Source organism: Bufo gargarizans, chromosome 2 (assembly GCF_014858855.1).
Source record: "Bufo gargarizans isolate SCDJY-AF-19 chromosome 2, ASM1485885v1, whole genome shotgun sequence".
In the NCBI taxonomy this organism is placed as follows: Eukaryota; Metazoa; Chordata; class Amphibia; order Anura; family Bufonidae; genus Bufo; species Bufo gargarizans.
In genome coordinates this window covers 1,606,294-1,619,871 of record NC_058081.1, presented here as the reverse complement: position 1 = coordinate 1,619,871, position 13,578 = coordinate 1,606,294, and the positions used below count along the sequence as shown (strand labels likewise).

The following is a 13,578-nucleotide window of genomic DNA, read 5'->3' as shown; positions in this document are numbered from 1 at the left end:
ACAGGGGTGTAATCTCACCTGACACCTCAGTACAGGGGTGTAATCTCACCTGACACCTCAGTACAGGGGTGTAATCTCACCTGACACCTCAGTACAGGGGTGTAATCTCACCTGACACCTCAGTACAGGGGTGTAATCTCACCTGACACCTCAGTACAGGGGTGTAATCTCACCTGACACCTCAGTACAGGAGTGTAATCTCACCTGACACCTCAGTACAGGGGTGTAATCTCACCCGACACCTCAGTACAGGGGTGTAATCTCACCCGACACCTCAGTACAGGGGTGTAATCTCACCTGACACCTCAGTACAGGGGTGTAATCTCACCTGACACCTGAGTACAGAATGTAATCTTACCTGACACCTCGGCACACTCCTTGCTATTCATTGTAAATAGCGGGACATCTCGGGGAGAGGAGAAGAGATGTTAGGCCACGGGGCGTCCGGATTTACTTTTCTCTGCAACACAAGAGAATAGACGGGATGAATGACGTACACAACGCTAAATTCTTCTTGTGTCCAACACAGATCTACACATGTAATGTAAAAGACCCGTGTAACACGGGAGGAGAAAGATCGGTGGAGCATGTGATATGTATGTGAAATCTGAAGGTGACAAGTCTGCGGGCACTCTAGAGATGTGAGCGGGCGCCTGCGGGCACTCTAGAGAAGAGCGAAGAGACTGAGCATAATGGACAGGAGAGGTCAGGACTGATTATCTATCACTAGAACACCCTCCTTATCACTGTATATAGTATAAGGACAGGAGAGGTGAGGACTGATTATCTATCACTAGAACACCCTGCTTATCACTGTTTATAGTATAAGGACAGGAGAGAACACAGGAGAGGTGAGCACTGATTATCTATCATCACTAGAACACCCTGCTTATCACTGTATATAGTATAAGGACAGGAGAGAACACAGGAGAGGTGAGAACTGATTATTATCACTAAACACCCTGCTTATCACTGTATATAGTATAAGTACAGGAGAGAACACAGGAGAGGTCAGGACTGATTATCTATCACTAGAACACCCTCCTTATCACTGTATATAGTATAAGGACAGGAGAGGTGAGGACTGATTATCTATCACTAAACACCCTGCTTATCACTGTATATAGTATAAGGACAGGAGAGAACACAGGAGAGGCGAGAACTGATTATCTATCATCACTAGAACACCCTGCTTATCACTGTATATAGTATACGGACAGGAGAGAACACAGGAGAGATGAGAACTGATTATTATCACTAAACACCCTGCTTATCACTGTATATAGTATAAGTACAGGAGAGAACACAGGAGAGGTCAGGACTGATTATCTATCATCACTAGAACACCCTGTGTATCACTGTATATAGTATAAGGACAGGAGAGAACACAGAAGAGGCGAGAACTGATTATCTATCATCACTAGAACACCAGCTTATTATTGTATATAGTATAAGGACAGGAGAGAACACAGGAGAGGTGAGAACTGATTATCTATCATCACTAGAACACCCTGCTTATCATGGTGTATAGTATAAGAACAGGAGAGAACACAGGAGAGGTGAGGACTGATTATCTATCACTAGAACACCCTGCTTATCACGGTGTATAGTATAAGAACAGGAGAGAACACAGGAAAGGTGAGAACTGATTATCTATCATCACTAGAACACCCTGCTTATCACGGTGTATAGTATGAGGACAGGAGAGAACACAAGAGAGGTGAGAACTGATTATTATCACTAAACACCCTGCTTATCACTGTATATAGTATAAGGACAGGGAGAACACAGGAGAGGTGAGAACTGATTATCATCACTAGAACACACTGCTTATCACTGTATATAGTATAAGTACAGGAGAGGCGAGAACTGATTATCTATCATCACTAGAACACCCTGCTTATCACTGTATATAGTATAAGGACAGGAGAGAACACAGGAGAGGTGAGAACTGATTATCTATCACTAAAACACCCTGCTTATCACTTTTTATAGTATGAGGACAGGAGAGAACACAGGAGAGGTGAGGACTGATTATCCATCACTAGAACACCCTGCTTATCTCTGTATATAGTATAAGGACAGGAGAGAACACAGGAGAAGTGAGGACTGATTACACCGCGCAACAATGATTTTGCTACTGAGAGAAAAACATGTGATGATTCCAAATATGAACTCGGAATTTGCCTGGCACGTCTAGATTTTAACCCCTTAAGGACCCTGGAATTTTCCCTTTTTGCATTTTCTGTTTTCACTCCCCGCCTTCCCAGAGTCCTAAACTTTTTAGTTTTTCTATTCACATAGCCTTATGAAGGCTTATTTTTTGCGGTACAAGTTGTAGTTTCTAATGGCGCCATTTATGGTTGCATACCATGTAGTGGGAAGCAACCATACCATACACGGTATGGTGTACACTGTATACCATGCAGTAAAATTGACCTGTTATCTTCATTCTCCAGGTCAGTACGGCTACAACGATACCACACTTGTATATATTTTTTCTTGCGTTTTAATACTGAAAAAAAAAATTTTTTCAAGCTTTGAGGTAAATTATTATATTTAATTATATTTAATTAAATTATATTATTTATTTTATTATATTCTGACCCCTATAACTTTTTTATAGTTATGTGTACGGGGCTGTGTGAGGGCTCATTTTTTGCTGGACGATCTTTTTTTTTTTTTTTCAGTGATACCATTTTAAAGTGTGTGCGACTTTTTGATCACTTTTTATAAAAAAAATTATTGGGTAGTTGAAATGAAAAAAAAAATGGCAAATTGGATGTTTTTTTTTCTATTATGCCATTAATATTGTTATATTTTAATAGTATGTGTATTTTCGCACGCGGCGATGCCCACGATGTTTATTTTTTTTATTAAGTATTTTAAGGAAAGGGAACTTTTATTTTTTATTTGCAAAACCTTTTTTTTTTTTTTTTACTATATATTTTTTTTTAAATCACTTTGGATGACAATAACTGGCAATAATTATATTGCCTATTGTGTTAATTGAGGTCTATATAGACACCATTGAACACTTCATTTGCACTATACCAATATAATGCTGACACCTAGTGGCCAGTATTGGTATAATCATTTAATAGGCACCGAAGCCTGCTTGAGGCTTCAGACTATTAGATCAATGTAACAGGCTCCCCGATCTCAGCCAGGGAACGCTGTTATCGGAGTTTAAGTGTGCGACTTCCGCTTCCGGACTGCGCAGATGCTGTGGTCACATTTGACCATGGCCTCTGAAAGGGAAAATGTATGCAATCAGCCTTATGGCTGATCGCATACATGTGCCGTGGCTCTCTGCTATTTAAAATAACAGAAACCTGGCGGCTATTGCGCCTGCTGCACGTGCGAGCGGGCTTCATGTACGGCGGAGGTCCTTATAGGGTTAAGTTATACATGCAAAGCCTACTAAGTTATACTATTAATGCATTATATTGGAGATATTCCAATGGACACGTCCACACCTGTCCGGACACACTCACGCTGATGTCAGCAGTAAGTATATAAGGCAAGCTGGACAGATTTTGATAAAGTGATCTGTTATAGTGCTATCAGTTTAGAAACTTAAGATGGATAAAGGCAAATGTGTTAACGATCCAGACAAGTTATCTGCATACTATGCAATGGAAAGTGATGTCTGTTTCTGTACTGATGTAAATGGTCTCATGATGGAGTTAGATGGTACACATGTTCCCGATGAATGGAGGCTATTCATAGACTCTAGCAAAACAAGTGTGAAAGCCGTCTTGTTGCACAATGGTAACGAAAAACCATCTGTTCCATTGGCTCATGCGGTTGGAATGAAAGAGACCCATGCTTCTATGGAGTTCATTTAGAAAATGATCAAATACTCAGAAAACAATTGGAAAATCTGTGCTGACCTGAAAGTGGTAGCACTGCTGCTTGGCCTACAGTCTACAGGGTACACAAAGCACATGTGTTTCTTGTGCCTATGGAACAGTCGTGATGACAACAATCATTACACAATGAGACCGTGGTCTCTCAGAGTCGAGCAGCAGCTGGTCAGTACAATGTACAACACAATCACTGGTCGATCCACTTCACATTAAACTTGGTTTAATGAAAAATGTTGTAATTGCACTACTTGATCGTGATGGAAATGGTTTCCAGTTTTGAAGGAGAAGTTTAGCACACTGAAAACTGATGCTAAAATAAAGGCCGGAATTTTTATTGACTCCGAAATCAACAAACTAATGCATGATGACACATTCAGAACAAAACTCAACCCTCTGGACCTTGCAGCTCGGGATGTACTTGTGCTCGTAGTGCAGAACTTCCTTGGGAACAGACGAGCTGCAGACTCTGCTGAACTAGTAGACAACCTGCTTACAGGACATGAACAACTTGGCTGCCGGATGTCAGTGAAAGTGCATTTCTTACATTCCCATCTTGACTTTTTCCCACCCAATTTGGGACACGTTAGTGACGAACATGGAGAGCGGTTCCATAAAAATATTTCTACAATGGAGAACAGGTATCAAGGCCGCTGGAATCCCAACATGATGGGGAACTACTGTTAGTTTTTGCAACGGGAAAATATGACCGTTCACAGAGGCAAAAGCAGAAACTTGAAGCACTTTTAATTTAACACAAAATGCAGTGCATGTACGGCGGGGGATGCATTGCCGCGCTGCTGTGATGTGTCAGAAGGCAGCCCGACCCTGTGCAGAGGCTGCCCAATGCCCTGCACGGCATCGGGACCTGCCTTCTACGGGTGCCTAGGAGATCCAGCCTCAGACCCGTCTCCTAGGCAACCTGTTAGCGCATGACTCACTGTAGTACACGAACCGGCAATGCAATACAATACAATACAGATGTATTGTAATGCATTGCAGAGGGGATCAGACCCCCAAAAGTTGAAGTCCCAGAGTGGGACAGAAATAAAGTTAAAAAAAAAAAAAAAAAACGCCCCTTCCCCTGATTTTATAATAAAAAAGAAAAAAAAACACATATTAGGTATCGCCGCGTCCGTAACGACCGGCTCTATAAATATATCACATGATCTACCCCGTCCGATAGACACCATAAAAAATTCAAATTGTGTCAAAGAAAGGCATTTTTGTCACCTTACATCACTAAAAGTGCAACAAACAAGCGATCAAAAAGGTGTATACCCCCAAAAATAGTACCAATCTAACCGGACACCTCATCCCTCAAAAAATGAGCCCCAACATAGAACAATCGCCCAAAAAAATAAAAAAACTATGGCTCAGACTATTGAGGCACTAAAACATGATTTGTTTTGTTTCAAAAATGCTTTTATTGGGTAAAAAAAAAAAATAAGTATACATATTAGGTATCGCCGCGTCCGTAACAACCTGCTCTATAAAAATACCACATGACCTAACTCCTCAGGTGAAAAGCGATCATAAAGTCATATGCAACCCAAAATTGTACAAATCAAACCATCATCTCATCCCGAAAAATGATACCCTACCTAAGAGAAATCGCCCCAAAAATGTAAAAATAAACATGATTATTTTTCAAAAATGATATTAGTGTATAAAACTTAAATTAAAAAAAGTACACATATTTGGTATTGACGCATCCGTAACAATCATCTCTATAAAAATATCACATGATTTAACCCCTCAGGTGAACACCGTAAAAAAATAAAAACGATGTCAAAAAGTCATTTTGTTACATCACAAAAAATGTAATAGCAAGCGATCAAAAAGTCATATGCACCCCATAATTGTACCAATCAAACCGTCATCTCATAATGAAAAAAATGAGCCCCTACAAAAGACAGTCGCCCAAAAAATAAAAAATAAACTATGGCTTTCAGAATATGGAGACACTAAAAATAATTTTTCAAAAATGCTTTATTATGTAAAACTGAAACAAACAACCCAAAAAATTTTGGGTCATATTTGGTATTGTCGCGTCCGTAACAACCTGCTCTATTAAAATGGCTCATGATCTAACCTGTCAGATAAACGTTGTAAATAACAAAACAGAGACAGTGTCAAAACAGCTATTTTTTGTTACCTTGCCTCACAAAAAGTGTAATATAGAGCAACGAAAAATAATCTATACCCTAAAATAGTACCAATAAAACTGCCACCTTATCCCTTAGTTTCCAAAATGGGGTCACTTTTTGGTAGTTTCTACTCTAGGGGTGCATCAGGGGGTCTTCAAATGTGACATGGCAAGTCAAAATTATCCTAGTGAAATCTGCCCTTCAAAAACCATATTGCGTTCCTTTCCCTCTGCGCCCTGCCGTGTGCCCGTACAGCAGTTTACGACAACATATGAGGTGTTTCTGTAAACTACAAAATCAGGGTAATAAATATTGAGTTTTTTTGGCTGTTAACCCCTGCTTTGTTAGCGGGGGAAAAAATAATTATGGAAAAATCTGCCAAAAAAGTGAAATTCTGAAATTTCATCTACATTTTCCATTGATTCTTGTGAAACACCTAAAGGGTTAAGAACGTTTGTAAGATCAGTTTTGAATACCTTGAGGGGTGCAATTTGTAAAATGGGGTCATTTTTTGGTGGTTTCTATTATGTAAGCCTCACAAATTGACTTCAGACCTGAACTGGTCCTTAAAAAGTGGGTTTTGGAAATTTTAAGAAAAATTTCAAGATTTGCTTCTAAACTTCTAAGCCTTGTAACGTCCCCAAAAAAGAAAATGTAATTTGCAAAATGATCCAAACATGAAGTAGACATATGGGAAATGTAAAGTAATAACTATTATATGAGGTATCACCATCTGTTTTAAAAGCAGAGAAATAGAAATTTGGAAAGTTGCAAATTTTTCAAAATTTTTGGTAAATTTGGTATTTTTTAATGAATAAAAATAAAATATTTTGATTCAAATTTACCTCTGTCATGAAGTATAATATGTGACGAGAAAACAATCTCAGAATGGCCTGTATAAGTAAATGCGTTTTAAAGTTATTACCACAAAATGACAAATGTCAGATTTTCAAAAATCAGTCTGGTCCTTAAGGTGAAAAATGGCCCGGTCCTTAACCCCTTTAGGACACAGCCTTATTTCACCTTAAGGACCAGGCCATTTTTTGCAAATCTGACCAGTGTCCCTTTAGGTGGTGATAACTTTAAAACGCTTTGACTTATCCAGGCCATTCTGAGACTGTTTTTTTCGTCACATATTGTACTTCATGACACTGGTAAAATGAAGTAAAAAAATATTATTTTTATTTATAAAAAAAAATACCAAATTTACTAAAAAATTTTTAAAAAAATCCAAATTTCGAAGTTTCAATTTCTCTAGTTCTATAATACATAGTAATACCTCCAAAAATAGTTACTACTTTACATCCCCCATATGTCTACTTCATGTTTGGATCATTTTGGGAATGATATTTTATTTTTTGGGGAAGTTACAAGGCTTAGAAGTTTCGAAGCAAATCTTGAAATTTTTCAGACATTTTCGAAAACCCAATTTTTAGGGACCAGTTCAGGTCTGAAGTCACTTTGTGAGGCTTACATAATAGAAACCACCCAAAAATGACCCCATTCCAGAAACTACACCGCTCAAGGTATTCAAAACTGATTTTACAAACTTTGTTAACCCTTTGGGTTTTCCACAAAAATGTATGGAAAATAGAGATACAATTTCAAAATTTCACTTTTTTGGCAGATTTTCCATTTTAAAACATTTTTCCCAGTAACAAAAGCAAGGGTTGACAGCCAAACAAAACTCATTATTTATGGCCCTGATTCTGTAGTTTACAGAAACACCCCATATGTGGTCGTAAACCGCTGTACGGACACACGGCAGGGTGCAGAAGGAAAGGAATGCCATACGGTTTTCTGAACGCAGATTTTGCTGGACTGTTTTTTTTTTTACACCATGTCCCATTTGAAGCCCCCCTGATGCACTCCTAGAGTAGAAACTCCAAAAAAGTGACCCCATTTTAGAAACTACGGGATAGGGTGGACGTTTTGATGGTACTAGTTTAGGGTACATATGATTTTTGGTTGCTCTATATTACACTTTTTATGAGGCAAGATAACAAGAAATACCTGTTTTGGCACCGTTTTTATTTTTTGTTATTTACAACATTCATCTGACAGGTTAGATCATGTGGTATTTTTATAGACCAGGTTGTCACGGACGCGGCAATACCTAATATGTATACTTTTTTTTTAATGTAAGTTTTACACAATGATTTCTTTTTTGAAACAAAAAAAAAAATCATGTTTTAGTGTTTCCATAATCTGAGAGCCATAATTTTTTCAGTTTTTGGGCGATTATCTTGGGTAGGGTATGATTTTTGCGGGATGAGATGACAGCTTTATTGGCACTACTTTGGGGTGCGTATGACGTTTTGATCACTTGCTATTACACTTTTTGTGATAAGGTGACAAAAAAATTGCTTTTTTTACACCATTTTTTTTTTTACGGTATTCATCTGATGGGTTAGGTCATGTAATAATTTTATAGAGCAAGTTATTACGGACGCTGCGATACATAAATTTATAAAAAGTAAACATATTAGGTACGTTTTACACAATAATATCATTTTTGGAACAAAAAAAAAGAAATCATGTTTTAATGTCTCAATATTCTAAGAGCCATATTTTTTTCAGTTTTTGGGCGATTATCTTAGGTAGGGTCTGATTTTTTGCGGGATGAGATGACGGTTTGATTGGCACTATTTTGGGGTGCGTGTGACTTTTTGATCGCTTGCTATTATACTTTTATTGATGTAAGGTGACAAAAAATGGTTTATTTAGAACAGTTTTTATTTTAAATTTTTTACGGTGTTCATCTGAGGGGCTAGTTTATGTGAAATTTTTATAGAGCCGGTCGATACGGATGCGGCGATACCTAAGAGGTGAGAACTGATTATCTATCACTAGAACACCCTGCTTATCACTGTTTATAGTATGAGGACAGGAGGAAACACAGGAGAGATGAGAACTGATTATCTATCACTAGAACACCCTGCTTATCACTGTATATAGTATAAGGACAGGAGAGAACACAGGAGAGGTGAGAACTGATTATCTATCACCACTAGAACACCCTGCTTATCACTGTATATAGTATAAGGATAGGAGAGAACACAGGAGAGGTGAGAACTGATTATCTATCACTAGAACACCCTGCTTATCACTGTTTATAGTATAAGGGCAGGAGAGAACACAGGAGAGGTGAGAACTGATTATCTATCACTAGAACACCCTGCTTATCACTGTATATAGTATATGGATAGGAGAGAACACAGGAGAGATGAGAACTGATTATCTATCACTAGAACACGCTGCTTATCACGGTGTATAGTATAAGTACAGGAGAGAACACAGGAGAGGTGAAAACTGATTATCTATCATCACTAGGACACCCAGATTATCAACGTTTATAGTATGAGGACAGGGGAGAACACAGGAGAGATGAGAACTGATTACACCATAGCCTATCATTATAAAAATTGCTGTGAGACATTGGTACAACAAAATGTTGCACGACACATGTCGTCATGTAGCCTTATAGGGGCAGGGCGCTGTGGAGTCACTGTTAAGGGGCAGAGGCCACTATTAAAGGGGCAGCTGATGTGGAGGTCACTGTTAAGTCAGTTAGGTACTGTGAGGTCACTGTTAAGGGAGCGGGATACTGTGGCAGTCATTGTTAAAGGGACGGGTGCTGTGGAGGTCTCTGTTAGGGGGCAAGGACCAGTGGAGGTCACAGATAAGGGGATGGTCCCCTATGGAGGTCACCATTAAGGGGAGGGCTCCAGAGGAGGTCAATGTCAAGGGAGTGGGGTTCTGTGAAACTCACTGTTAAAGGGGTGGGCTGCTGTGAAGGTCAAAGTTAAGGAAATAGGCTGCTGTGGAGGTCCAATTTTAAGAAGGCGGGGCTCTGTATGTGTGTGGGGGGGCAGTGTTAAGGGGTGAAGCGCTGTGGAGTTCACTGTTAAGGGGCGGGGTACTGTGGAGGTCACCGTTATGGGGGATACTGTCGATATCTTTTAACGACACACAGAAACTAAGTGAAATCGTTGAAATATACCCGTGCGAAGGGTAAAATATAGGAGAGCAGTGTATACAGACGTATGATATATACTGTATATATAATATAGGAGAGCAGTGTATACAGACATATGATATATACTGTATATATAATATAGGAGAGCAGCGTATACAGACGTATGATATGGACTGTATATATAATATAGGAGAGCAGAGTATACAGACGTGTGATATATACTGTATATATAATATAGGAGAGCAGCGTATACAGACGTGTGATATATACTGTATATATAATATAGGAGAGCAGAGTATACAGACAATTGATATATACTGTATATATAATATAGGAGAGCAGTGTATACAGACGTGTGATATATACTGTATATATAATATAGGAGAGCAGCGTATACAGACGTATGATATGGACTGTATATATAATATAGGAGAGCAGCGTATACAGACATATGATATATACTGTATATATAATATAGGAGAGCAGAGTATACAGACGTGTGATATATACTGTATATATAATATAGGAGAGCAGAGTATACAGACATGTGATATATACTGTATATATAATATAGGAGAGCAGAGTATACAGACAATTGATATATACTGTATATATAATATAGGAGAGCAGTGTATACAGACGTGTGATATATACTGTATATATAATATAGGAGAGCAGCGTATACAGACGTATGATATGGACTGTATATATAATATAGGAGAGCAGTGTATACAGACGTGTGATATATACTGTATATATAATATAGGAGAGCAGTGTATACAGACGTATGATATGGACTGTATATATAATATAGGAGAGCAGTGTATACAGACGTGTGATATATACTGTATATATAATATAGGAGAGCAGCGTATACAGACGTGTGATATATACTGTATATATAATATAGGAGAGCAGCGTATACAGACGTGTGATATATACTGTATATATAATATAGGAGAGCAGTGTATACAGACGTATGATATATACTGTATATATAATATAGGAGAGCAGAGTATACAGACGTGTGATATATACTGTATATATAATATAGGAGAGCAGCGTATACAGACGTGTGATATATACTGTATATATAATATAGGAGAGCAGTGTATACAGACGTGTGATATATACTGTATATATAATATAGGAGAGCAGTGTATACAGACGTGTGATATATACTGTATATATAATACAGGAGAGCAGCGTATACAGACGTGTGATATATACTGTATATATAATATAGGAGAGCAGAGTATACAGACGTATGATATATACTGTATATATAATATAGGAGAGCAGTGTATACAGACGTATGATATATACTGTATATATAATATAGGAGAGCAGTGTATACAGACGTGTGATATATACTGTATATATAATATAGGAGAGCAGAGTATACAGACGTATGATATGGACTGTATATATAATATAGGAGAGCAGTGTATACAGACGTATGATATGGACTGTATATACTGATGACAGGATGGAGGAGGATACGGCTGTGGGATACGGCACACGCAGTACATAATGATGGCAGGTAGGTAGCACGTCATGTCATGGCTCCAGTACACGGCTCCCAGGCCCCTCACTCACCTCCCCGGGACCCTCCAGCCGCCATCTTATTACCGAACCCCCCCTCTCTCATCTCAGCGTCTTACGTAAAACGCATCAGGGGGCGGGGTCATAATGTCATTACGTTAGATGCACCCGGAAGAGTCCGAAAGAGACGCTGTGTACACCCGAGTGACGTCACGTGACAGCGGACACGTGATGATGTGGAAGTGTTCTCTCACACATGGACAGTCCCTGTCATGGACACAGTGAGACGCTAGGTGGCGGTAGAGAGGACACAAAGTTCCTTATTTCAATAGGTTGTCACATCCTGATCTAATACAGGGGGAAGCTAGGAATAAAACTATGGGCCAGATGTATCACTCCTCTGACCGCTCACTCCACTGTCACATGTGGCTAAAGTCAGATTTATGATCGGCCCTTTAAGACTGTAATAAATGTGGTTTGACGGTAGCAGTTTATCCGTCAGTAAGCAGCTTTACAAAAGTCACACGTCTTTACGAAAAAGTCGCATGTTCCAATAAAAAGTCGCATAAGATAAGCATGGTCCTCACTGGAGTGAAATTGCACAATTCTTTGCGACTTTTTAAATAGTCGCAATAGTAAATCTGTCTAAAGATCCATTTACATAAGAAAAGACGCCTACTTTCAGAAAACTGGCGAGCAAAGCGCAGAGCCAAAAAAAGTTGCGCAGTTTTAGCGATTGCACAGAAATTTGTGACTTTTTCACTTCATTATTCTGACTTGAGCTAATGGTAAATCTGGCCCTATGTGTGCAGGATATAAAGACGTCACTGCTGCCGTATCCTGAGATCTCCCAAATTATGGTCCTCATCATGGGGAATAACCAGGGCAAGGACCTCATTAGGGATGACCGATTTGCATAATACTTCATTTAAATATTGTACGGAGCAAGCGCTTCATACAGTATTAAAATATACTGGCTCCTAAGAGCCAAAGTTATTACTTTGCGAAGTCTCGCGAAACTTCGCATAATAACTTCATAAATCAATTTCTACTGTAAAAAAACATTTCCCGAACTCGGGTTCGGTTCCAAGTGGTACGAGACTTCACAAAGTAATAACTTTGGCTCATAGGAGCCATTAAATTCTAATACTGTACGGAGCGCTCGCGCCGTACAGTATTTAAATGAAGTATTATACAAATTGACTTCGGATGTTATGGGGTATAACAAGTGTAAGGTCCTCATCATGGGGTATAACAAGTGTAAGGTCCTCAACATGGGGTATAACAAGTGTAAGGTCCTCATCATGGGGTATAACAAGTGTAAGGTCCTCAACATGGGGTATAACAAGTGTAAGGTCCTTATCATGGGGTATAACAAGTGTAAGGTCCTCATCATGGGGTATAACAAGTGTAATGTCCTCATCATGGGGTATAACAAGTGTAAGGTCCTCATCATGGGGTATAACAAGTGTAAGGTCCTCATCATGGGGTATAACAAGTGTAAGGTCCTCATCATGGGGTATAACAAGTGTAAGGTCCTCATCATGAGGTATAACAAGTGTAAGGTCCTCATCATGGGGTATAACAAGGGTAAGGCCCTCATTATGGGTTATAACAAGTGTAAGGCCCTCATCATGGGGTATAACAAGTGTAAGATCCTCATCATGCGGTATAACAAGTGTAAGGTCCTCATCATGGGGTATAACAAGTGTAAGCTACTCATCATGGGGTATAACAAGTGTAAGGTCCTCATCATGGGGTATAACAAGGGTAAGGCGCTCATCATGGGGTATAACAAGTGTAAGGTCCTCATCATGGGGTATAACAATTGTAAGGTCCTCATCATGGGGTATAACAAGTGTAAGGCCCTCATCATGGGGTATAACAAGTGTAAGATCCTCATCATGGGGTATAACAAGTGTAAGGTCCTCATCATGGGGTATAACAAGGGTAAGGCCCTAATCATGGGGTATAACAAGTGTAAGTTCCTCATCATGGGGTATAACAAGTGTAAGGTCCTCATCATGGGGTATAA

At 39.0% G+C, this 13,578-nt stretch overlaps 1 protein-coding gene across 2 annotated transcripts in view; it reads right to left on the bottom strand.

Moving 5' to 3' along the window:
• Nucleotides 1-11,697, bottom strand: part of CAMTA2 (calmodulin binding transcription activator 2) — a 67,139-nt gene extending 55,442 nt beyond the window's left edge. For both annotated transcript variants that reach the window (XM_044278499.1, XM_044278500.1), the window contains exons 1-2: nucleotides 11,598-11,697; nucleotides 359-460 (exon numbers count right to left, since the gene is read on the bottom strand). In XM_044278499.1, coding sequence (XP_044134434.1) covers nucleotides 359-389 — 31 coding nt within the window. In that variant the 5' untranslated portion in view covers nucleotides 390-460; nucleotides 11,598-11,697. The remainder of the gene's footprint in view (nucleotides 1-358; nucleotides 461-11,597) is intronic.
• Between the last annotated feature and the right edge of the window lie 1,881 nt (nucleotides 11,698-13,578).